This window comes from Carettochelys insculpta, chromosome 8, assembly GCF_033958435.1.
Source record: "Carettochelys insculpta isolate YL-2023 chromosome 8, ASM3395843v1, whole genome shotgun sequence".
NCBI classification, from domain to species: Eukaryota; Metazoa; Chordata; order Testudines; family Carettochelyidae; genus Carettochelys; species Carettochelys insculpta.
The window spans coordinates 63,641,874-63,668,571 of NC_134144.1; the positions used below are offsets into that span (position 1 = coordinate 63,641,874).

The 26,698-nt window shown below is 45.4% G+C and overlaps 2 protein-coding genes across 8 annotated transcripts in view; both read left to right on the plus strand.

The window, feature by feature from the left end:
- The window catches only part of SLC12A8 (solute carrier family 12 member 8), a 93,784-nt gene extending 84,298 nt beyond the window's left edge, over positions 1–9,486 (plus strand). For 2 of the 3 annotated variants that reach the window (XM_075000912.1, XM_075000913.1), the window contains one exon: positions 5,820–9,486. In XM_075000912.1, coding sequence (XP_074857013.1) covers positions 5,820–5,985 — 166 coding nt within the window. In that variant the 3' untranslated portion in view covers positions 5,986–9,486. The remainder of the gene's footprint in view (positions 1–5,819) is intronic. The other variant, XM_075000914.1, reaches the window with a different exon arrangement.
- Positions 9,487–19,331: 9,845 nt separating this feature from the next.
- The window catches only part of HEG1 (heart development protein with EGF like domains 1), a 104,061-nt gene continuing 96,694 nt past the window's right edge, over positions 19,332–26,698 (plus strand). For all 5 annotated transcript variants that reach the window (XM_075000926.1, XM_075000930.1, XM_075000927.1 and 2 more), the window contains exon 1: positions 19,332–19,982. In XM_075000926.1, coding sequence (XP_074857027.1) covers positions 19,685–19,982 — 298 coding nt within the window. In that variant the 5' untranslated portion in view covers positions 19,332–19,684. The remainder of the gene's footprint in view (positions 19,983–26,698) is intronic.

Here is a 26,698-nt window from a genome sequence, read left to right on the forward strand (position 1 = left end):
TTTGTAGGCTAAAAAATTGGACAAAGAGTGTGAGGGAAGAAGTAGTGAAATGACTTGCACAAGGTCCTTCAGCAGGTCTGGAGAAAAGCAAGGAATAGAACCCAGACATCCTGAGTCCCAGCTAGACAATCGGCCTCCCCCATACAAAAGAGGAGAGGGGACTTTTTTTTGAATATGGTAAATTCAAAGGTGCCATTCCTGCAAACCCATAACTGAGTGTATGACTCTACTCCTGTGGCCATTGGGACTACCCTGGGAGGAAAGTTTCATAACTTCGATAGTGATAGCAGGATCAGAAGCTGAGTTAGACAAAATACATGCAAAGGAGGGGGAATGGATTTGAATTGAGCTTTCTCCATGTCTAACTAGGACCGGGGGTTCTCTCTCTTTATTTTTTACATTGTTTGTTTGCATTATGATGCGAGTGAAAGAGAACAGTTCTGAGGTGAGGCCTGAGAACGGGGTGGATAGGTTAGGCTAGAAGGACAGCCAGAATTAGTCATTGCATAATGAGTCAGACCCAATAAGAAGATCTGTGTCCTTTACATTGTGTCCATCCAATTCTCCCTTGCTGTATGTGCAGATTCAGTACAGGATGAACCTCTCTAATCTGGAACTCTCTCATCCAGCAACATCCTAATCCAGCATGATTTTAGTTTTCTGGATGACCACTTATCACAGGTGTGGCCAAGTTTTCTGTGGTCCCATAAAGTTTGTTTACAGCACCAGTCCTGGCTGTCAGTGTTCTGTGCTGTTATTTAGCTGTAATTTACCTCTAAATGTCTTCTAAGAGCCCAGTAAGCAGCAGAAGTGTTGGTAATGTGCTAAACAATATTGACCTCCCGTGGTGCAGCAGATTCTCTCATCCAGCGCCAGTCAGGTCCTGAGGGTGCTGTACTAGAGATGTTCAACCTGCATTTACTTTATATATGCACATTGCAAAGGTAGAGGGAGATTCTACTCTTCAGGGCTACATCTACACTAGCACACTACGCTGAAGTAGCCTATTTCGAAGTAAGAACATCAAAGTAGGCTACTTCACCGCGTATCATCTACACATGCTCCAGGGCTGGTGCTGTCAACGTTCAACGTTGAAGTATTGACGGGGATCTCGAAAGGAGCTGCCCTGGAAGGAAGTGCAGAGCGTCCACACACACAAGCGCTCCCCCTCGAAATAAGAGGCCAGGAAATCCCACGGACGGGGTCACAGGCTGGACTAGCCTTTCTGGGGCAACAGCAAGCCACTCCTTTAAAGGACCCCCTCCCAGACACACACAGCCTGCACAGCACGAGGTCTGCAGAGCGCTAGCCACACTCTCTCAGACCAATGCGCAGCAGCTATGGACTCCCAGCAGCAGCAGTAGCAGCAGCTGGAAGCCTTCCAGGTAGTCACCCAGGGAGCAAGCACCCTGCTAGGTGCTGCCCAGGAGGCCGCCCAGCAGCTCCTGCCAGAGGAGCCCTCCCAGGAGCAGACGGGGATGCCCCTGACCACTGGGCTTCCCTCTTCCTCCCCCACTGGGTGCTCTGCTGCCTCTGGAGCTACCCCACCAGCTCCAAGTGGTGGGAGTAGTTGGTCATGGGGGGAGTGGGACGATGACGTGGCTGCAGAACTTCCACATGCGCTGGCAGACCTTCCTGGAGCTCTGCCAGTGGCTCACCCCAGAACTGAGGCACCAGGAAACATGGATGTGGCACACCCTCCTCGCAATAGCTGTCTGGAAGCTGCCCACTACAGACAGCTACCGCTCCATGGGACACCAGTTTGGAGTGGGAAAGGCCACGGTTGGGGCCGTTGTCATGGAGGTAAGGAGGACTGGGCATGCATCCACTGGGGGTGTGGGGGGATGGGGGCCCAGGTGTGGGGCTGGGGAGGGAGGGGTGCTGGGGAGGGGGAGGGCCTGGGTGTGGGGCTGGGGAGGGAGGGGCTGAGCAGGGAGGTATCCAGGGAAGTGGCCAGGAGGGGCGCCTGGGGGGGAGGGGCCTGGGGCACCCTGCACACCCTCATGGGTGCTTGTGTTCCCTCCCCACAGGTGGTCCATGCACTCAATGCCATGATGCTCCAGACAGTCATCCAACTTGGGGGCCTGGACACAGCCATCTCTGGATTTGCCACCATGGGGTTCCCAAACTGCTTCGGGGCCCTGAATGGGACCCACTTCGCCATCCGTACCCCGGATCACAGCTGGGGAAGATACATCAACTGCAGGGGCTACCACTCCTTGGTCTTGCAGGCCAAGGTGGACAGCTGGGGCCACTTTCAGGATGTCTACGTGGGCTGGGCCAGCTGCACACACGACGCCCATGTCTTCTGGAACTTGGGCCTGTGCCGCTGGCTGGAGGCAGGGACCTACATCCCCCAGAGGGAGATCCCTCTGCCTCGTGGCGGACGCGGCCTACCCCCTCCAGCCCTGGCTCATGCACCTATACACCAGCCACCTCAATGCCAGCCAGGAGCAGTTCAATGCCTGCCTGAACCATGCCCGCCAAGTGGTGGAGAGGACCTTCAGCCACCGGAAGGGCCGCTGGTGGTGCCTCCTTGCCCGCGTGGACGTTGGCCTCCAGAACATCCCCCAGGTGGTGGGCACGTGCTGCATGCTCCACAACATTGTCAAGAGCAAGGGGGAGGCCTTCATCCAGGGGTGGGCAGTCGACGCCGGCAAGGGCTTCCCCCAGCAGGCTGCTGCACCCAGTCGCCAGGCCCACCGTGAGGGGAGTACGGGTCCGCGAGACACTGCAGGCCCATTTTCATCAGGGAAACCCCTGAGCACCTCCCTGGCCTTCCCAGAGGGCCCTGCCCGCACTGCCCGCACATCGCCCCCACCGCCCACACACCATCCCCCCAACAAGCACACATCTCAAGTTCTTTGGAAAATAAAACTGTGAATTATTGAAAACTGGTAACTGTGTTATGTGCGCAACCAAAACTGCAACCAATATACAAAGGAGGACAACTATATACAAGGGGGAAAACTATACACAAGGGGGACAATGATATACAAATGGGGGCCCAGCGGATGGCTCGGCCTTCGGCCCATCAGTCTGGGGTGGGTGTAGAGGGGTGCGACCCCCAGCAGGTATGGGTCGCGACTTCCCCTCCTTGTCCACGCTCCACTGGCCGGTCTTCAGCCCCAGTGGGCTCTGGTCCTGGGGGGCTGGCAGATGGTATAGCAGGTGGGGCAGCAGGCAGCAAGGCAGGCAGCATGGCAGGGGGTGAGGCGGGTGGGGTGGCTGGGGGGCATTGGGTGGAGTGGTGGGGTGGGTGGCATGGGGGATAGTGGGGGGTGGGAGCTGGGTGACAGCCTCCCGGATAGTCCTGGCTATGTCCTGGAATATGCCCATGAATTCCTCCCATGCCACCCAGCGCAGGGTGGACTCCTCCCAGTCGAACCGGAGTCTCTCCTCGGCCACCTCTGTCTGCTGCTGGAGAGCTGCCAGGAGCTGGGGGTCCATAGGGCCATCACCTGGGTCCAGCGGTGGTGTGACCATCCTGCTGGCCTTGGGGGTGTCCCCAGGTGCTGGCAGTGGCTGACCTCCGGTGGGTGCCTGGCTGCCTGGGGCCTCAGGCACCCACTGGGCCTCGGATGGTGCAGCTGCAGAGAGGGAGGGGAAGCCGTGGTGTCAAGGGCGGCCGGGGGGGGAAGAGGTGTCCCGGGGGCCCAGGACGGCCCTGAGCTCCCTGTAATAGGGGCAAGCAGAGGGGGCGGCCCCAGACCGGCTGGCTGAGTCCCTGGCCTGGGCGTCACCCTGTTGCAACTCCTTCACTTTGCTCCAGACGTGATCCGGGGTGCAGGCAGGGTGACCCTGGGTGGCCAGGCCCTCAGCCAGTTGGATGAATGCATCCGCATTCCGCTGCTTGCTCCACAGCACATGGAGCACCTCCTCCTCACCCCAGAGCCCCAGCAGGTCTCGGAGCTCAGCCTCTGACCAGGAGGGGCCCTGCCTCTTTTTGGCTGCCGGGGGTGCCTGGGTCCCCTCAGGTGGGGAGCCCTGGGGGCCCTCTGGGGGCTGGCTTGATGTCATGGCACTGGGTAGTCGGGTCGGGGTCTGCAGAGTGCATGCAGGGCTAGCACATGCGTGTGCTGCTGCCTGCACACTCTCAGCTTCCTGCCACAGGAAATCCAGGTCCATGGTATTTTAAGGACTGCTGTGTGCGGGGACCATAGAGCCCTGCATGGGCTGGACAGAGCGTCGCAACCCCTCAGCTGATGGCGCCATGGAGGACCCCCTCTGTTTTGAAGCTGTGGGACATGGATTGTCTACACATGCCCTACTTTGACGTTGAATGTCGAAGTATGGCGCTATTCCCATCTTTGGGTAGGACTAGTGATTTCAATGTCTCGCTGCCTAACATTGATTTCAACGTTGAAATAGCACATGGCGCATGTAGATGCAACGCATGCTATTTCAACGTTGTGCTGCCTACTTCGAAGTAGCCAGCTAGTGTAGACACACTCCAGATGCGCCTATGTATTTCTTACTCCCACTTCAAATTTCTGAGGACCATTCCACAACTCCCGCTGAAGTTCAGGATGCAGTGGAGAGTGGCAGTGTGTAAAAAGAGAAATGTTCCTCCTGAAATGAGCAAGTTCCTCACCTTTGGGTAGATGTGTCACTATTACAGGAGGTTCTTTACACTGCAGCCTGGCAGCTTGATAGAATCCTTGGGGCCTTTTGTCAGTAGTATTGATCAGTCAGGGCACAGCTAAGGAGAATCAGTGTGAGGATGGCAAGGGTCCAAGTTAGAGGTCTAGCTTGTTTATCTCTTGTCACAAGATAAAAAATCTCTCTACTTTAGGCAGCTGGCAGGATAGTCTTATAATAATGTCTGCAGTCAACTCCCAGTGCAGCTTTGAAAACAAACACCCCTCCCCAACCCCCAAGCTGTCTTATATTACATAGAAATAAATCATGCATGGGTTTGTTTCAGATTTATTTGTACAAATGGCAAAGCAAGATGGGAAAGGGAACTTTTATGAGACTGAGGCCCAATCTCGGACAATGCTAAATGAACTTTAAAGGCAGCTGAGGGCTTTTTGCACCTCTGAAAATCAGGCAACTTATTCAGCGGTTTATATATGGATGTTGCCAACCCTCAGAATTGCATTGCAAATCGTGAGTTTTGATGTGTTTCTTAAACCTCAGCTCCTGAAATCAAGAGATGCTATGAGCACCTCAGCTGTCATTAAAAAAGTACATTTCTAGACCTCATACTTGCAGAGAAAACTCTGAAATCATGAAGAGAAACCACCCTTAGGAATCAGAAACCAGAGGCAACAATAAAGAACACAACATTTTTAAAATCTGAAGACTTGCAAGCCAATCACATGAGTTTTTCAGTCCTGATGATTTGAATAGTTGCGGTCAACGATGCGGAGTTGTCTAAATTTGGGCTCCTAAGTTTGGAAAAAAGGTCTCTTAAATACAGTAGATTATGCTCTGTAGACAGAGAGCTCATTAAAAATCTTACTGTAGAAAAAAGTTATATTGACTGACCTTTACCATTATGAGCAGGATGACTGGAAGTAGAGCATTCTCAATTCCTGCAATGACTTTGCCTGTAAACTTTGGGAAATGGTTGGTAAGATCTATGGCTAATTCTTTTTTTTTTTTTTTTTTTTTTTTAAGTAAAGGAAAATTTTCTAGGAGTTTTGTAACTCACATAGCCATCAAGGAAAGTTTTGATACCTTTTTTGCTAAGTTGCTGTGTCTCGGGGGGGTTGGGGGTGTCAATTTGTTTTGTATACATAGTTGAAAGCACAGCTGCTGATAGATTGGAAAACCATTGGACATCTGAAGGTTGTACGTATTTCTGTTTTCAGGAGAAAGCCATCTCCAGAGGAACAGATTATTGTTACACCATCCTTTGCAACAGTTGGCATGGAGACCACTCAGCTCACCGAAGAGAATGCAGATTTTGCTTCTCGAGACCGCTACCACCATTCCTCTGTGATCAGAAGAGAAGAGTTTGTCAATCAGTTTCAGTAAAATTAAAAAATCAGTCTGTTCACTCCAGCAATTGCTTGTTAACATTAATCACTGGGGTAGCACCTGGTAAAATATTTAAAGGTATTTGAACAATATGAATATATTTTCTAATGCTTCCACTGTCTAGAGTGGGAAGTCATTTTTTGTTTTGGTTTTTCTTTTTAACAAAGGACAAACTTTGCAATTGTCATTTTGATTCCATAGTCTACCCAGCTGAGGAAAAACAAGTTAAAGGATTATACTAAAGTGATCAGTAACTGAGAACAGTAGCATTATAAGTCTGAAAACTTCAAATTCTGTACACAGTAAATATTACAAAAGCACTTAAAAAAGCAATATGAAACTTCCAAGGACTAAATATGGAGGTAATGTGATCTTTTAGTTAGAGCAGCAAACGGAGAATTAGGACTCCTGGGTTGTGTTCTCAGCCCTGCCACTGAGTTGGTGCAAACTTAATTGAGTCACTTCATGCCCCAGGTTTTCTGCCTCTAAAATACTGTTTGTCTACCTCACACGGTTGATGTGAGTTTTAATTAATTGGTGCTAAAAAAAAAAGTGCCTGGAGGCATTTAGATGGAAGCTGAATTAGTGAAATCAAGAGGATTATGAAATGTACTCAAAACTGGAATTAAATCTGTTCATTAAAATTTATGAACTTGCCTCCATTGTGATGAGCTCTTCTGTATTGTTATGTTGTGAAATTATGACTTGTCAATGCTATTTCCAACCTCACTTCAGAAATGAAGGTTGGGAGAGGCAGAATCTTAAAGCTCAGGCAATAATTTGGGGACCCTCTTCCTGAAGTTATGAAGTGTAGCAACATAGGACATGTTCCAGTTACAATAATCATTTATATAAATAATGAAAAAGTACCCGCCAGCATATATGTGGCTTCACTCTTCCTTCAATAAGAAGAAATGCATCACTTATACTCGGTCCTCTTAAGTCAGAAGCAATGTAGACAAATCTGATGTGGACTGAATGAAGGAGCAGGCCTCAGGGGTAAGGGGTAAAATAGTAGTGAGCACTGCATAGTAAGCCTGCTTTGGCATGTAAATGTATGACAAAGGGTGACAGAGATCATTTCCTTTAATCTTGAGACAGTTTTTTAATCCTTGTTCAGTGAGATAATAACCAGCTGCTCCTATTTTCGCCATCTGCTACAGAAAAAGTTCTGTGAATTCCCACCAATGCTACGAAGAGGTTCTGAAGGCCCTTGACTCCCATTGAACTCAATGGGAGATGAAGGTATTCAGAGGCACCTCAGTGTCAGCCCATTTGAATGCTGTTTCTACCACGTAACACTTTCCTGCAGGTGGAAGGAAACCAGCTTTAATATCACAATCGAGAATAAAGCTATTCTAGGGTTTTATGGAAAGTTTGCTCAGTGTTTTAATTTTCCGCTTTGATCACAATTCACAATTTCTCAAATGGCCGCGCTTGTGAAAGTTAAAAAGACACTGTCAGATTTGATTTTCCACAAATATTAAGAAGAGTTGGATCTGATGTTCTGGCTTTGCTCTGTATGCTACAAAAAAAGTGTGGATGTTGATCTAGACCTCTCTTGAGTTTACTGGGTTTCTGATCCAGTATACACCTCCCCTCTTAAAACTAAGGTCTTACTGTTTTTCTTAATGTAGCACCTACTTTTAAACCCACAGATTTCAAAGCAAGTCTTGCCATTGATTAAATGGGTGCAGATCTATTAATGGACCTGTGGTGGTACAGGATGCTCAGAGATAGTGGGCTTGTATATGTTCATCTGTGAAGACACTTCAGATTCTTTTTTCCTGATATCTTGCCTTTGAAAAGATGGGAACAAAGCAGAAACCTGGTAGCAGAACCCTGCAATTGTTAAATTAACGATAGTATGACCGTGTCGACTATGTTTAATGTAGCTCTGCAATCTTCAGTATTTTCTTCATGCTGATTTAGGCTATCAAATACCCACCAGCATGCTGTATGTTTTCTTTTTACAGGTTGATTCATAGCCGTAGTTTTATAATAAGGTCCTATACTGAAAGTTTTCATAGTGCTCAAAACTTCATGGCAGCTAAATGTGCTGATGCTCGTTCCATCTCAGGATGCTCATTCTGCCACCATTTTTCTGTCGTAAGGTATTTAAAAAAGACAAAAGCACATTGCACAGCCTGATATGAGAAAAGGTTAGAAAGACATTGTTTTACATTTTCTTTCTTAGGCTTAAAACATTTCAATGCCCTCTTTGAGAGCAGAGACAGCAAACAGAAGCAAAACATCTAAGGGAAAAAATTGTCCCTTTATCTTTGATAATATGTTTATTAAAACCAGATGACTGGTTTTGGTGTGGAATATTTAAAGCTCAGACATCACCATTGATTCAGTTATCCATCAGACAACACTGTAAATGGCAGGAAATACAAACAATAGTTTCTAGCTTTGTGCTAGGAGGTTTTGACTGGGCACCATTCATGTTGTTTTATCAATTTCCGTATGTCAGAAAAAAAAAAAAACAGAACAAACACTAAACATATTCACCCTTCCCAAAAGCTCTTGTTCCACATTAATGTTCTCTGAAATGACTTTGCTCTTCTTGCCTTGTAACAACACCATCAGCTATACTGGGCTTTAATGTGGGAAATTTATTCCTGTGCAGAGGATTAGCACAAGGCCTTAAGCATCACTGGAGGACTATGGGAGTGGGGGAGGGGCTTTGAAAGTGGACTTCATCAGGGCACTTCCTCAGGGCACAGGGTTTTGATGGTCGATGCATAACTGTCAATTTCACCCTAGTATGATGTGAGAAATATGTCCGGATTGGCATGTCTACAGCAGTGCTTCTCAATACGTGGCACACATGGGTACGCGAGAGAAGTCCGGGGGTTATGTGCGCTGGAGCTGTACGCAGCTCTTTGACCAATACAATGCTCGGAGCTGTGAGAACACTGTGCACCACTCTGAGCATGCGTCCCTCCCTAGCACTTGGAAGGAGAAGCTCGTGGCAGTGGCAATGGTGGTGGCGGTGGCTCCAGTGAGTTGCCAGCATTGGATTACAGCGTGGTTGTGTGTGCCTGGCTCTGGATGAGGTGGGGATTGGGTTAAGGCGGGGGGTGGAGAGGGCTTGGGGCTGCCTGGCTCTGGAAGAGGGGAGGGGGATTGGGTTAAAGTGGGGAGCTGGTGGTGCCTGGCTCTGGAATAGTATGCCTGTTATCTGATGTAAGTGATACAATTGCTATTTATACAATTTTAGTTTAGTATTTATAATTACAACTGGAAGGGGTTAAAATTGACTGATTCCTTGTGAAAGCAAAGGATAAAACTGCAGATTTGGAAGACGGTAGTACACAGGAAACTATCAGAAACATTGATTTAATTGTGGTCCTCAGCAGTCTGAAGCCTAGGTTTGAACATTTGATTTCATGCAAACAAGTTCAAATTTCACATTAATTATGATTTTTCTTGTAATTTCATTGATCGCTGTTCACTGATATTTGCATAAAAATATACACATATGTATGAATAAAAAATTGGTCTTATTGTATGCTCATTTCATTATTTTATTCATCCTCTTTGCACAATCATAAGTATGATGGCAAGTTTATTGCATCTAGGCAATTTCTTCCAACCAACCAGTTACAATTAAGTTGTTTAAACAAATGTGTTGTAATGGTAGAAAAAATTTTCTCTCTCTGAAAATTGTGGATACTGGGGATACTTATAATTTTTTTCTTTTTTGAAAAAAAGGGGTACTTTATTTAAAAAAGTGGGTGCCTGTTCTCTCCTACAGACAACCTCCCACTCTCATGAGGATCCTCACTAACAGCCACAGTCTATACCCCAGGAACGCCAGTCCTGGAACCTTTCCCTGCAACAAAGCCCACTGCCAACTTTGTGCACATATCTTCTCTGGAAATACCATCACTGGACCTAACCAGGTTAGGGTCTGTCCCACGAAAGCTCACCTAATAAACCATTTTGCTAGTCTTTAAAGTGCTAGTTGACTGCTTTTTGTTTATTTAAAAAAAGGTTGAGAAACACTGGTCTATGGTGGTGTTCTGGCATTACAGTGAAAGTCTATTTTCACTATGTATTCCCTGACTAAGGGATAGGCTGCACCAGATCGTGGAAAGTTTAAATATTAAAGTTTAATAATTGTCTACATGACCAAAGAAGCGATTTTTATCATTGCTAAACAGAATTCATTATAGCTCTGATAGTGCAGACAGAGTTGTTTGAGTAATTGGAGAGGGGCCTAGAAAATGTTCTCTTGGTCCAGATCCACAATGGGACTCAGGCACCTAAATCCAGGACTTAAGTGCCTCAGTCCCACATTGAAAACCAGTATCAGTGGAATGCGGCCCATGGCATAATGAAATATGTTCTAGAGCAGGGCCAGTGACCTTTCCGAGGTGGAGTGCTGAAATTTGAACTTTTGACTTCTATGTATGGTCCGAGTGCCAGTGATATTTTTACAAGTTACTAATTGTCCTACTTACAACAGCTTCATTAATAAGATGCAGAGTGATACCGTTTAGGTGGTGGTTGGCAGCATTAGCAGGTCTTTTGCTAATCCACAGGTGGCATGGCTTTGAGCGAGCTCTTGGCTGCATGGGGGAGGAGGGTGAATCTGAGCTCCTGCTTCATGTGCCAGTGAAATTGGCTCACATGCCACTCTGGGCACCCGTGCCAGGGGTTGATGACCCCTCTTCTAGAGAGACAACACACTCAAAGAGCCAATTGCGTTTTGGGGCAAGATGGAGGTACATTGGCAGAGCTGGAAGGTCTAGTTCTAGGTAGTTCCCAGATGCTTTCATGAGCACCCCGTGAACAGAAGGAAGAAGCAAAAACTTTTGACATGAACTGAGCAATCCTACATGTTAACAAAAGGAATGTTGGTAAAATTAGCTTGTGCCTTGTGCTCCTCTTGCTAAAACATCTTGATTCCTCTGGTTTTAAAGAAACTTTCATGGGTGTGAAATTTTTTTCTTGCCCTTTTCGGAAAGGAAGAGGATGGGTGGGGATTTGTTACTGTTCCCCACTCTACAGCAACCTATCAGCAGGTTAGTAACGTCCTTTGAGGAGATAAATAACTCCAGACTCTCTATGGATTGCAGGAAGATACAATTTACCTTAAGGTCAGCCCACAGAATAGCTCTTGAGAGTTCTCTGTGCAGGCTACTCCCAGACAAGTACCCTTTGGTTATCACTGAGACAATTTCCTGCCACTTCTGTTTCTAAGTCTCCTTCAAAGATTTCAGCTATCAGCAGTTACTATTTTGCTAGCCATGTATTTATAGATAAGAAGCTTTTTTTAGAAGAAAGCTGTGAAATAAATGTTGCTAATAAGTCAGTCAACCTAGGAAAAAATTATTTAAACAAATGTACAAATCTCAAGAAGAATGTTGGTTTATTGATAATACTGAAATATGAATGTGGGAGCTTGTGGCTGGGCATATTTTCTACACCTCTCCTTCCAATGCAGTTGTCCTGCTAGCAAAACAGACCCAAAGTGTTGTGAAGCAGCCATTTAAATGTTTTATTATTTATTCATGTTGTAGTAGCATTTAGAGGCCCCAACTGAGATGGGGACTTCATTGTGCTAGGTGCTACGTAACCATGTAGTAAGAGACGGCCCTGCCCTGAAATGCTTGCAATTTAAGTAGTTGACTGACAGCCGGAAGGAACAGTGAGCTAGGAAAATGAGATACTATGAGATTAAGGGGTTGGTGGTGTATTACAAGAGTGCGTGGGTGACTCAGGAGGTCAGATTATAATAGACCTATAGACCTCTATAATATACCGCCTGTAATAACCCCCCTAAGTCCTTAATCTGGTAATATCTCAATTCCCCAACTACAGTATGGCTCCTGCTTGCCTTCTATTCCTGCACGGTTACACTGCTCCTGCACGGTACTTTCTGGCCTTAAAGTCTTGGTGAGTTCTTTGGTTTGTGGCAATTCTTATAGCTCCACTGAAGTCAGTGGGCCTTCCCCTGTGTGATTTGTGCAAGGTTGCATGGGGCGTCTTGTAGCTGGGCCAGAATGAAAGTCTGTAGCTCCCAGTCCAACGTCATAACTATCCTTTATCTCATCCCATGCTTGCATCTTGATCAATCCTTTCTGTGTATGTGTTAGTTGCATGCCCTGACTAAGGTGAGAGACAGCTGTTGTTTTCAGTTCTGCAGCTTGTGAAGCATGAAACCTTCCAAAGCAAGTTTTTTTGCCGCCTTTGGTCAAAACAGCAGCTGCATCTCTTGAGTGACTATGACGTTCTCTGTTGAATCCGCTACTTCTTCAAGATAAAAGAACCAGTTTTATTGTTGATCATTTCCAGCCTTGTGTTTGCTGCCCACAAGCACCTACAGCAGTTCACTGGAGGCTCTCTGCAAGGAGCTGGGTTCTTGTGATTGTTGGTCTGGTGGGAGTCAAGAACACTGTTACGAAAACAGAGAGTGGGCTAGGGAAAGGGATTGGGAGATTTCTTCCTAAAGCTTTGGGTTACGAATATTTGGAATGTGCGTTGGTGGTGTGAAAGTGGAAGGTTTCTGTTGCAAACAGACACAATTCTATATTGTAAACAGCTAGAGAGAGCACTTTGGAAAATGAAATTGTAAAGAAATGCACCTGTAGCTTCATTGGATCCAAAATCTGTCTCATAAGCTTAGGGCAAGAGCTTCTTTTTCTATTTTAACTGTGCAGCTGTTCATGCTTTTTGGTCAGCTCTGAGTGTTAGAAGTCACTAGCACTACCCAAACTAACACTGGGTGAGCACAGTTTCAAATGGAAATTCAAATGGAGGTTTGTGGACTTGTTGGCTCTGACTGCACTCATGACACTATATCAATTGATACCTGTAGTACTGGAGCACCTGGGAATGCTAGTCCTGGAACAGGCCCTTATACCAAGTTCTGTTTTCTTCTTCTTTCATATGGCTGGTGTAGACCAGCAACAACAATTTCATTTGAGGTTGATCAAGCCAAATGCTTACATCTGGAATACCAGACTGTATTGCAATAATGCCTCCTTCATGTTTAGAAATTGGGCAGCTGACAGTGATAGGTTTGGTAGTTTGTGCATGCGCGTGCACATGCGTGCACACACACACACAAGAGTCCTTGGTTTTCCATTTCTGCATTCCATGTCCACGTAATTTGGATTCCGTTTACAGATGACTACAGAAGGTCAGCCCCAGGAATCTTCTCTGGAGGATTTGGAACGAGGTGCTTATATTTAAAATCTTGTGTAGCCCAGTCAGCTTTCAGCACCTCCTTCTGATCATAGCCTGATTGCAGGAGGCTAAATGAATGTTCCCAATAGACTTGTGGGACACAGGATACTGGAGTGGAGGCATATTGTCAAAGTCTTGGTTTATATCCTGGATTTGCTGAACTTTTCAGAATGTCACAGCAGTTCAGCGTCCCGGTGAGGGAGCGGTGTTACATAGATCAGATAGGCACGGTGATGGAGATGACTTAAGGATTCCTGTGATGTTCTGCATCACTGTATTCAGCTGGATATATGCAAGTTGTGTGGCTTGTGCACAATAGCCAGCCACTGAATATACAAGTGCTAGTGCAGATGTTTGCAAAAGAAACAAAGTTCTTCCTCTCTGCACACAGGGTGAGAAGTGGGATTCAGTAAATCAGTGGATGAGAACCAGGTTTCATACAATTATATTAGACAAACAAGCTTCTTAAGGCAGTGATAACAATTCTTCCTTTCAATCTGCTACCGGAAATCGGCTACAGGTTGGACCTCCCTGGTCTGCAACCATTAGGGCCTGACTGGTCATGAACAAGAAAATTTGCCAGACCAGAAGAGGTCCCCTGCTACTGACCTCCCAAGTCCACTGCCTGCTGGCTACCACCCCAGCAGGCACCCTGCCCTGCTGCCCCCCCAAGCCTGGCTGCTTGCCCAGCTGCTGCCAGCCACCTGACCAGCCTTGAGGCTCCAGCCCCAGTCCCATGCTGTCCCCAGCTGGGGTGCTGACCCTGTTGCCTTTGGCCCAACTGACCCTCCTGCCCTTAGACTCCCCAGTTCTCTGTTTCAGGAGCACCTGTGGTCCTGTCAGACCATGAATGTTGCCAGACCAGTGTGTGTGGTTTTCAGAGGTGCAACTTTTAGTCACTCTTAATTCCATATGGTGTGTGTGTACAGAAAGCGAGAGAGAGAGCTGGAATTTTTAGGTCACAGCGTGTTCAGGATAGTAATAGATTAACATTTTGTGTCAGGATAAGTATGGGCACATTTGACACATGGTACCATTTCTTCCACTTAAATTTTTCATTGATGCTGTGGCCCTGAAAAGACAGGGAAATGCCTGGCTTTTATATCACTTGCAAATGACCGAGCACATTATTTGAATGTATTAGTGAAGGATGCAGTTCTGTAGGACTACTGCGTCAGTTCTCAACCTTCACACAGTTCAGATCAATAAAGCCAAGACACAGGGTGGGGATGCACCCCCCCCCCCGGTGTAGTTTTCATGACAACTGATCAGATAGCACTCTTATTTTTTAATTTCGATACTGAGGCTACAGGCCTCAGCATGCAGCACTTCATCTTGAGCTCAGTGTTTATTTCTCACCCTGGCCAATACTAATAGTTGTAACATGGTTTGAAATCCTTAGTTCTGTGGGGCTAGAAAGGAGCAAAGGATTATTGTGATTTAGCTACTGGCAATCCCAAGCATTCAATAATTGCAAGTCAAGCTCTGAAAATAATGTGTGGCTTTAAAATTATGAGAATTTTTACAAAATAACAATTTGGGGTTTTTCTTATTTGCCTTCTGGTTTAGAACCTTCAGACTACACTTAAATCATGTTTTCAGCCTTTTCTCTGCAGCCGTTAGGGCTACAAACTTACTTTTTTAAAAATGAAAACTGACATTTTCATGTATTCACGTGACTTCAGGAGTTGAGCTTAGAGAAAAATGCAAACTATTGCTAGGCGTACAATAAAATTGCAAGAGTAACAAATCAGGCAGTTGTAGTGGAAAAGCTTTAAACCAGGCAAGGATAGATATTGGTATTTTCATTTCAAAAACCTGCTAATACGACGCCAATGGTCACTGTACATATGGCAGAGAGAGGGCATGATTTTCCTATGTCAGATGCTCATTAAATGCATTTGTTCTGGTTAATGTGCTTTTATGTTTCAGTTAGCCACAGCTCAGCTCTGCATACTGACTGCCAATTATTGTAGGCTGTAAAAGGCAAATACAAGTATTACTCCCCAGGTGACAGTGTGGGACTTCAGGTACTTTGTTTACATCCTGTGAAGTCGTAGGAGGCCAACACACCTTCTATTTTTGTTTTTCCTGCACCTATATTAAGTTTAACCAGGATGTCTCAAGGTCAATGGCAATGTGGTACCTTAATTCAACATTTCCTTGTGTTTTGCTGTACAGTTAATTGTGAGCTATATAATGTTTTGAAACTGTTAAATAGGAATTTATCCAGCGTAACGATAGAATTCTGGAAATGTTCAGATCCTCATTTAAGTTTGAGCTCATTTCTGGTTTTAATTAATATGTTTTTAGCTCTCATTTGTCTGATTTTAAAGAAATGTCAGTTGCAAATAATGATGGCCCAGCTAAGCAATACGCACAGTGGCAGAATGTGCTATTTAATACTGACACAGTGTAATTCACAGTTATTCTCCAGGAACATGTATTTTGTATTCATTTTACTGATCTTATTCTCAACTTGCTTGTTGAACAAAATAGTCAGAATAATGTTTTGTCATTTTTAGGTATGAGTTCAATATCGTGCCTCCTGCCTGTTGGATTTACAATTTCGGAGAGGGCAGTTACGGCAGAGAACAAGGAAATGGATTAGAAATGAAGGGAGTGTTCTCTGATATATCAGTATACAGACACTGTGGTCGAGTTCAGCTCTCAAGTAAGTTTTGTGGCCACTTTGGCTATGTCTGCACTACAGTGATCTTTCGAAAGAGCATGCCCACACACAAAAAGCAGATCAAATGAGCAATCTGCTCTTTCGAAAAAGAGCATCCACACAGCCCCCACCCTTTCAAAGGAATGGTCCAGGGATTGAAAAATCCAGCACCATGAGGACCGCTCTTTCGAACAAATGGCCCCTGGAGCGTCTACACACACTTTTTTTCCCAAAAGAATCTTTTGGAGAAAGGCATTCTTCCTCATTTGGGAGAGGAAGAGGCCTCTGGAAGAAATGCCGTGTTCTTTCGAAAGGAATTTGAAAGAGCGCATGTTGCGTGTGGACACTCCACTTATTCTTTTGAAAGAAGGCCTGATTTTCCAAAAGGATTTGCTAGTGTAGACATGGACTTTGTCTGGGCTATATTCTCTCCCCAGCTATCTGAGTGTGTATATGTCAGACTTCATAAGAACATATGAATGGCCATAGTGGGTCAGACCAAAGGTCCATCCAGCCCAGTATCCTGTCTCCTGACAGTGGCCAGTGCCAGGTGCCCCAGAGGAGGTGAACCGAAGACAATGATCAAGCGATTTGTCTCCTGCCATCTGTCTCCAGCCTTTGACTAAACGCTAGGGGCCCCATACTTTACCCTTGGCTAATAGCCATTTATGGACCTAACCTCCAAAAATTTATCAAGCTCCTTTTTAAACTCTGTTAGAGTGTTGGCCTTCACAGCCTCCTCTGGCAAGGAGTTCCACAGGTTGACTGTGCGCTGTGTGAAGAAAATTTTCTTTTATTAGTTTTGAACCTACTACCCATTAATTTCATTTGGTGTCCTCTAGTTCTTATATTATGGGAACAAGTAAATAACTTATCAATATTCATTTCTGTGCCTTGTTTGTCCCACATCTGAAGTAGAAATTGGCTACCTCACAGGATGTAGTGAGACCTACCATTTGTTCTTTACAGATACTTTCATTCCAGAAACTAAAAGCAGTTTACAAAGAATTGTAATTATTAGGGACAGGAAAGAAAGTGGTAGTTAAGTGAGTATAATTAGGATGGGCACTTCAAAGGCTAACATTATTACTTTCATATTCTAGCCAAAAAATCTTAAACTACTTTATAAATTTGAACTGAGCCTTAGTACAGCCCTTAACTAAATATGAATAGCGTCCTGTAAGCTCACTTATTGGATTGTTTGAACGAGATATCCAATAAAGAATGGAGAATCTAATGAAGAATAGCTGAGAAACAAACTGATGCCTCATTTCAGGTCTTGCTTTGAAATCATTTCATATAGTTCCATGGTGCCTTGTTCACTCATGTTCAGTTTGCCATGTCTTCTATGTACAGTGTGAGATATGTACTTGTAATTTGTTTGTTTCAGTTTCTTAACACTTAAAACTAAGAATGGAGTAATTATAGTTTTTTAACAAGACGAAAATGAAAGTTGTTGTGTGCAGAGTAGAAAAAGTTAATAATTGGATGCCCTAGTCATTTTGCATTTGTTTAATTCCAATATAGTTGGGAAATTCAGGGAAGATTTTTTTTTAATTATGGTGAATTGCAAAATAGCTTTGGTAAGTCTGTGAAAAGCACAGAGCTATAAAAGACAGTCCACTTGGGGAGATTACAGAGCCCAATGGCAGAGGTAATGCATTACCTGTGGGCAGAATGGGAGTTTAAGATCATGCATGATTCTTTGTGTTCAACAAGTTGGGAGTGACTGGACTCAATAAAGATGTTTATCAGCATGCAGTAGTAGTTATAAACAAACATAACACGAGTACATTTTAAAAGGATAGCAAACAAGATCCACTGTATTGTAATGAAGTGACTAGTGTGTGTATGTACCACTGCCTCCTGCTGGATAAAATCAGAACTGATTGACTGTGTGCATCAGGCTCATAGGCCCTATATTGCCACCAGCTAGCCTTATTCTGCTGTAGCTTGACTGCTCTTCAAGAGCTGGAAAGTTGCTGTGGCCATGGTTTGTGGCATAGTGACGGCTGTGGATGTCTAGGCAGTGACAGATTTTTGTATTACTCCAGTGACAACATACTGAATAACGGAGCACCCTGCTTTGGAGCAATGTCTTCAGTTTTGACTGCTGCACCTTGAGAAAGTTAAATCTGAGATTGGAAAGTTCCTGACAAAGGCAGAGATGGAGGTTAGAGGTCTGTCAGGATTTACATATGAAGAGAAACTACCCACGCGATATTTATTTAGACTTGGAAAGAGAAAACTTAGACAGGTGTGCAAAAGAGGTATTTAAGGTTACAGAGTATAGTAAAAAGGAATCTGCTGCTCTTTTATATAGTCTCTCACATTACAAGAACAAGGGGCCACTCAATGAAGTTAATGGTAGGTAATTTTAAAACAAATAAAAGGAAATCCTGCACACAGCATGCAGCCAGCTTGTGGAATTCACTACTGCAGGCGGCTGTGGAGTCAGATGATGCCCTGGAATTTAAAACCAGGCTGGATAACTTTACGCCAATAAAAGAATGTGCAGTTCTGTTTGCTAAGGGCTTGATTTTGCAAAAGGCAATTCCCAAGCAGCTTGGGTGGGAATTAAAGGTTGGTTCATCAGCAACTAAATCTCATGCTTCATGAAATCATATGATTACCAGAAGGGGTCAGGTGGAAAACTTTTCCTTCTTGTTTACTGTTTGTTGTGCAACTGGACTGATGCTGAGCTGCTTCTAAAGCAGTATTGTTCACAGCCAAGTGACAAGATCCCACACTTGAGGGACTACTGGTTTGACACACCCTTCCACACCCTTTACTCCCTGGTAGCTCACATGCAAATGTTTTTTTGATTCAGGTTGAACCTCTCTAGTCCGGCATACTCTCAGCTGGCCACATCCGTAATCCAGCATAATTTGATGTAGCCAGAGGACCATTAGTTGTGGGTGTGGCCAACTTTCCCAGGCTCCCATAAAGTTTGTTTCCAACCAGCAGCCCTGGCCCTAGTGTTCAGTGCTGTTGTTTAGCTGTAATTTACCTCTAAATGTCTTCTCGGAGCCTAGTAAGTAGTGGAAGTGTTGGTAATGCTGCTTGACATTATTGACCTCCTGTTGCCTGGCAAATTCTTTCCTCCGACGTGGGTCAGATCCCCAGGGTGCCGGAGGAGAGAGGTTCAACCTGTATATTATGTTTATATGAAAACAGGGTGCAGGGGCAGAATTATCCCAGCACAAACCAGGCCCGGACTGTTAAGTGTTGCCCATGTATTGGAGACGGCTCAGGAGCCCCTCCCGGGCTGGCTAGGAGCCCAGAGGCAGGAATGGGGGTGTGTGTAAATAAAACTACACCCAACCCCCCCTCCCCTGGGCATCTCACCGTTCTCCCCTGTACGCATGGAGGGGGACCCGTCTGGCGGCAGCTGCTGTCTCAGCCCCCAGAACTCAATGCAAACCGAGGTGTCCCTGTCCCCTCCTTCCCGGTCAGGGGGCTGCGGAGGCGGGCTGGCCGGGGCAGCAGCGGGGCCGGGGAAGCGGCTTTGGCTGGTGATGTCAACCTCTAGGAGGAGCCTGTGCCTGTCCTTTCGCTCCCGGGCTCCCTGTAATTAGCATGAGGCGGCCACTCACTAAGCAGTGTGACCCAGGGGCTCGACCATGAGCTCCCCCCCTCCTGCCTCCCCATGGAGCCAGGGAACTTTTTAAGGCGGGGGCAGCGGCCGCTGCTTCTCCCCCCGGCTCGTCCTGCTGCTTTCGCTCCCCTTCCCCGCGCCCTCGCCCCCGGGGGCAGCTCTGCCATTTACTAGCGTTACCCGCCGGCCTCGGCGCCGGGCATGCGAAGCCCCCCGGCTGCATCATGCGGGCGACGCGCGCGGTGCTGCTCCGCCAACTTGGTCTCCTCCTGCTGCTGCTGGTGCGGGAAGCTGCGGGATCGGGCCCCCTCGCCGCCTCCAGCGACCCCCCTCCTGGGAGCCAGCTCAGCGGAGCCACCACGCCGGCCGCGGGGCTGCCGGGGTCTTCCAGCCGGGACGTTGCTGTTGCAGCGGCGGCTGCCCGGCTGCCTCCCTGGGAGAGGGAGAGCTCCGTGCCCTGGGCGCCTCCCGTGTCCAGCAGCACCTCGGAGCCGGCCGCGGCAGGACACACCAGCAGCCCGGGTGAGTGAGAGCCGGGCACTAGTGCCGCTGCTGCTCCGGGGTGGGTGGGTCCCGCTGGCGCGTGGCTCCCCCTGTGGGCCCCTGCCAGCCCTCCGGCTCCAGCAGACCCTGCCCTGCCTGCAGGGGCCGCCCCCGGGCTCTGGCCTAAGGGCTCCCCGGGGCTGGGGAAAGTCCCAGCAGAGGACTGGGAGCTGTGCTGCATAGGGGCGAGCCAGCTGCTGGCCCCTCGGCCTGGGTAGGCTCAGGGATTCTAACTGGCTGGGGTGAGCTGCAAAGGGGGAGACGTCGGGGTGCTGCGATGGGGACGCTGGGGGCTTGTCCCCAGTCTACTTCCTGGCGGCGTTGGATGCACAGGCATTGGGAAGCTGTTCCTGAGCAATGGGAGGAATCGGTTGCTTCTCCAACACAAAGGGCTGCAAAGGAAAGGAAAGTGCATGTAGGAGCTGCAGAACAACCTTCCTTCGGGTGCAGGTCTGACCCCAAAAGCCCCTTCTTGCACTTGATGCAAAGACTCTTACTGACTTCAAAGAGCGTTGAATGATGTCCTTGGGAATCTAAGGAGTTTAGGCTCTGATTGCAAAGTTTGTGAGGTAATGTAGGTTGCACGGGCAATATCTGATGAAACCCTCTCAATAGGCTGGAATTGTATCCCAGGATAGGTTAAGCCCCTGTTGAGTGAGAGCATTTATGTCATTCAGGTGACCTTGGTAGCCCATCACCTGTGATGCAAAAGGAACAAGGGAAAAGTTCGGGCTGTTTTTCCTCTTCAGATTCTACTTTTAATTTCCAATCCTTATTAGGCTGCTTTTTGTGGCAACATTTATGTTTTATTAAAATACAAAACTGGTGCGGATTTAAATGTGCTCCTGCTGGTTAATACACCTGGAATTAAAACTTGCATTCCTGGCTGCTATGTACAATCTCAGATGTAGTTTACAGTTTCAAAAGTTTAAAAGCTATATTGTTGGGGAATAATAGAATATGAAAAGAAATATCTCTGGGTTTAAGAGGTGATTAAGTTCAACGGGGTATGAGGCCTTTATATTTTAAGTACAGGCTACAGAAGCCTCAAAAAATATTAAACTGACCTTTAAAGAAAGATTTTAAGCCCAGATTCATTTTCTTGGTTCATTATAAATTATTGGGCTCCTTGGTATCACTTGAACATTGCATGGATCTATGCTAGTGCAGTAAAAGAGGGTTTAAACAGGTGAAGGCTAGTGCTAAGAATACAATAAAATTCATTCACCCACATTCATTTACATACTCAGATTGTATATTTCCAGTATATTGATAGAATCTTCTGAAGTTGATTCAGTGTCCTACTTTTTAAAAAGAAGATGGAAATGAAAATGTGAAGGCTAGGAGAACTTAAGTAGGAAATGAATAAGCTTCAGGACGGTCCTTAATTCAATAACCCGCTGTTCGAATGGCAGTTAGTTGTTGCTGCATTCCAAAGGTGCATATTTTATCAGGTATTATGCAATACTTCCAGGGCAGGAAATTAGCAGGTGCAGTGAGAGTTCGTCTGTGTAATGTTTCTTCATTCAGATATCTCCTCATCCTGCTTCGCACTGATTACTGGTCTGTCACATTCAGATATAGGGACTTTTCAGAATGTGAATCTTTCTTTCTTTCTTGGCTGTACTTCTGCTGTGTTTGAAAAGAATAGAAAGCTAGTCACAGCAGATTTTAAAATCTTCTTTTAACTCATATATCAGGTATACACTATACACAGGTATCCACTGACGATGGCCAGTGCCTAGGCTGACGCACCAGGCCCAATTTTTTGTAGAGAAAGTGGGCATAATTTTAAGCAGCATGACTTTCCTATTTTCCAGTTTGAACACACAGCTCTAAGGATGTGTCAGGAGAGCTGGCACTGAATTTCTATGTACAGCGTAAAGAAACCTAGCATGTGATAAATATAGTTTCAATGGTTTTAAAGCTAGGAGGGATCACCACTATGATTACTGACCTTGTGGTCACACCGACCACAGAATTTCACTCAGTATTTTCTGCTGGGGAGAGAAATCCCTAATGTCACATTGTGCTATTTAGAGATGTATTTTAGAGCTACAATTTCTGAACATGTGGTTAAAAACTACTTTTGAAAGAAATTCATATTCTTAACATATCCAGAAAGCACCTTTCATCAGATAAATAAAGCCCTGTAATGAATAATGCACAATAACAAGGGGGAAGAATAGCTTAGCAGCTTAGAGCACTGGCCTTGGATTTAAGAGGCCTCAGCTTTATTGCATTTCCAGCTAGAGAGATCTCTGTTCCTTGGAGGAGTCGCAACCTACTTTTTTGCATCACTTCCCTACCTGTAAAATGGGGGTAGTACTTCCCTACCTGACAGAGATAAAATCTATTAAAGATCAACAGATGCTCAGATTCAAATGATGAGGGTTGTGTAACTTCCTAGATTGATAGAAAACAAATACATACTTCAAGCTCAAGCATGAGTCCAGCATCTTTTCATGACTGTGATGACCCCTGAGTTGAGAGAGGAACACGTTTCTGTCATAAAGGTTTGAAAAACTAAAATGATCTGCCCATGAGTTCTTCAATAAAGTTGACTTATTGTGAGCAGCTGCTCAGACATTTCACTGCCAGCCATTCTCCATAGAATTTATCATGCTGTGGGCCATGAATAGTATTGATCCTCACCTGGGAGGAATTTAGAGCAATGCCATCAGGAGGGCTGAGAGCATGGTGGCTGCTGGAAACGGTGGTAAACTTCGTAATAAATTACAGTATGCCCTGACAGCTGCAATCTACCAGATGTTAGGTGAGGGTCTGTGCCTGTCAGTTCAGGTAATGATTCTGTGTAGTGGCAGTAGTCTGATGTGGCCTATTGATTCATTTGGGTTTTGAGTTATAGACACTTGGAAAGAACAGCAAGAAGTCCTGTGGCACCTGATATGCTCGTCTATAAGGTGTCACAGGACTTCTTGCTGTTCTCAAAGATACAGACTAACACAACCATCTCTCTGATACTAGACACTTGGAAAGTTATCTTTTGTCTACCCAGCCTGCCCTTCCACAAGCATTTCTTGTAAACTCACCACTCTGCCGCTACATGGAAATGGAGCCTGCATCTTGGCAGCCTGTGGTCTGACTCAGTTTGCGGTCAGAATGCAAAGGTACAGTCTCAGCAGAGTCTCAGGGAGTTTAGTAAGTAGATGGTATCAGCAGAGAGGAGCACTGCAGTGAAACTTTTAATCTAAAGCTGTGGTTCTTAACCTTTACTGCAGCCTGCACCCCTCTGCTTCTCAAAATATGTTCTCACACCCCTTAGCAACAATAAAAAATGGAGATGGAGGGGCCTAAGAAGTTTTAAATGCATATTAAATATATGTAAAATTTAATGTTATTACTCACCACTAATAATAGTACAGTAGGCATACAAAAATACCAAGTACTACCCAGAGATGTTGTGGAGTTTTGCTGTGGAAGTAAACTATGACTGACGTGCTAACAGTTAGCGGCTAACTGAATTCATACAGAGGTTTGACGAAACAAAGTAGTTGTACTTACGTGCCTGTGCTTAATTTGTGTTTTCAATGATTTACCTTGGAACAAAATCTGGGATGTCTTGCACCTCCAGGAAAGGCATCACGCACCCCCCAGGGGGTGCGTGCGCCCCAGGTTAAGAACCACTGATCTAAAGCATTAATGTCTGGGAAAGCAAGTGGTTAACGGGAATGGATTATACTATGCATAACAAAGGCAGGTCCTATCCAAGCTTCCCTGTGCAGCTCTGTCAGGCCACCTCAGTATTGACTTTCAACTTTACTTAGGCTCCTGGCAGTAGGTCAAAGCTGGACAATCGTTCTGTGATGTGAATAAGTTAGTACTAGGACAAATCCTTTTTGCTTGTTGTGTAATATGGAGACTGAATGCAGGCATGGGTGTATTCAGAAAAAGTAGTGCTGAAAACAAGACAAATGGTTCAAACAACAGCTGGAATTATGGGACCACCTAAACTCACCACTGTGCATTTCTGTTGGTAGTTATGCAGATAAGCACGAGAGGAAGCGGGTTGTCTGTTGGTAAGGCATTAAACTGGGACTTGGGAGACTGGGTTTCAGTTCCCAGCTGTGCCACAAACTTTTTTATGTCTACTGGCAAGTCATTGTTTTTCTCTGTTCCACTTCCCCATCTGTAAAATGGGCATAATGATACTTACTATAGGTGTCTGCCTTGTCTGTTGTGAGTTGTAAAATCTTTAAAGCTTTGACTGATCCTTGCTCCATGTGTTTATACAATAGGTCGTTGATCTGGCTTGTGGCCTATAGGTGCTAACTTAATTAAATGATGATAAAAGGTAGCACTGAATGTGTACAAGTGTCCTGTTCAGGCCAGGGTCCACAGTGACCCAAATATTTTCCCCTTGTCCGTATTATGGCTTTTCCTCTTTTCTTCTCTGCTGTCCCTGTTCTGTGGCTCTGGTATGTGAGGCGTTAGGCAGCACGGTGATGCTGGAAGCAGTGCAAATGCCTAAATAAGTAGATTCCTCCTTGTTACGTCTGTGTTGTCTTTCCTTCCTTCCTCTCTTCGTCATCTTTTCCATGCCAATTGTTGCCTTACATTTCTTCCGTGTTGCATGTTATGAACATTAAAAGTAACTGTGGAATATTGTGTCCTCCTTCTCCCACCCTCACCTGTCGCACCTTCCTTATAGCATCCTGTGGTAGAGCAGGAAAGTTTAGGACGGCAGATGGATTTAGGAGGGGGCTTGTGCCCTCAAGCTGGCTTCAGATCTCCTTCCTGCTCGCTAGTTAGTATTGATCCCATGATTCCCTCCAGGCCCCGCGTCTGATTCTCTGCAGCTTGTGACATGTAGAATCATTTACATCTGTGCAAAGCAGTGCAAAGCAACCGATAAAACATGGCCATTCTGATCAGACCCACTTGGCACTGGTGTGAAAGACCCTGCAAGAGGCAGAGCACCATGGCTGTGTAAAACCTGGAGGACCTGTGTGCTAACGTGCTTTGCTGTCTCACCTCCTTTCCTATTAATCTTTATGCAACATATAAATTATTTTATTTTTTTGTATTACAAATGAATAGTTGCTGAATTTATATAGATTTAGCTTTGCACCTTCTGGGGAGCAAAAGAGAAGGGGAGAGAGACTCACCCAGTTCCCAGATCCTTACAGGCATTAATGGTCTGATTGAAAGTCCACAGATGTTAATAGGCATCTTTCCATTGACTTACTGGGATTTGAATCAGGCTCCATAAGCAGTAGCCATTTGTTTTAATGGCAGATTAAGGAATGATGAAATGCAAATGTTTATAGTCCAGGCTCACCATGACTAAGAAACCTATGTGAATATGGAATAAATCTATTATGTGCTGGGTTACTGCAAGAAGCATTGTATGAATGTGAGATAAGACATTTATTGTAAGTGCTATTCTAGAAGCTTCTGACGGTTCCAGTCTTCCATTGCAAACAATTAGAGCCATCACATTCCTCACACAAGCCTAGCAGCCCTTCCTGAGATCTTCCCAGGCCATCAGTAATTACCGCTTCCACTTCAAACAGGACAGGCAATGAGCTGCCATGGTCTTGTGGCTGGAAAAACCAATAGAAAAAGGTTTATTCTTGCAGTGCATGAATTGATGGTGGATTACGAGACATGGCCATGTGATGTTCTCTTGCCACTGTAACATCTCCTTGGAGGAGTTCCTCTGTGAATGGGATTTACATGAGCATGACCAAAAAGGGGTGACTGTGATATTTTGCGCATCTGAAATAGTTTGTTTTTTTCCTCCATCTGCCAGGATCCATAGTTTAAATCTAAAACTCAGATCCTCTCTTTCCAATGCTGCTTTAGATTTCAAGTAGTTTTGCACCCTGGCACTTTCTGGTATCACCTCTCCTCTTCCTTCCTTGTCCATTTTGTTTGTAGGTATTTGTTTTGAACTCCTTCTTTTAATAACTGGACACCACAGAAACATTCCTGGGCCTTGATAAAAACATCCCTAATTAACCAGCAAGGAAGTGCAGCCCAGAGTGCTTGACTTGTGGAATTCTGTGGTCAGCTTGGACCTAAAACCCAAGTCTCCTGAATTCTATCCTTAAGAAGAGTCAGGGCCTTACCTTTCCTGTCCTTACATTTTCTTGCTGTAACACTTTTACTTTTTACCTGACATGTGTTGTTGGACAGTTTCGTGAGTGGCATCCTGTAAAACTAAATTGCACTGCAAGAAGCATGGGAGGTCACTTTTGTGTGACGGCCCAGTCTGTACCATAATGACAAGTTTCAGAGGGTAGCTGTGTTTGTCTTAGCAAAAATCAAGAAGTCCTGTGGCACCATATAGACTAACAGATTTTTGGAGTGTAAGCTTTCATGGGCAAAGACCCACTTCGTCAGATGCATCTGAACTACACTGGGCCTCATTTCCTTGCTGATTGATTAGGGATGGTTTTATCAAGGCCCGTGAATGTTTCTGTGGTGTCCAGTTATTAAAAGAAGGAGTTCAAGGCAAATAGATGTTTTTGCATCTGACGAAGCAGGTCTTTACTCACGAAAGCTTATGCTCCAAAAAAATCTGTTAGTCTATAAGTTGCCACAGGACTTCTCATTGTTTCTGTACCATACTAAGGCCTAATTTCCAATAAGATTCTCTTTGGCTGTGTGATCACCAGAGTATTTGCTACAAAGCTTTTGTGTGTGTCTGAAATGAAGCAAGTGGAAGT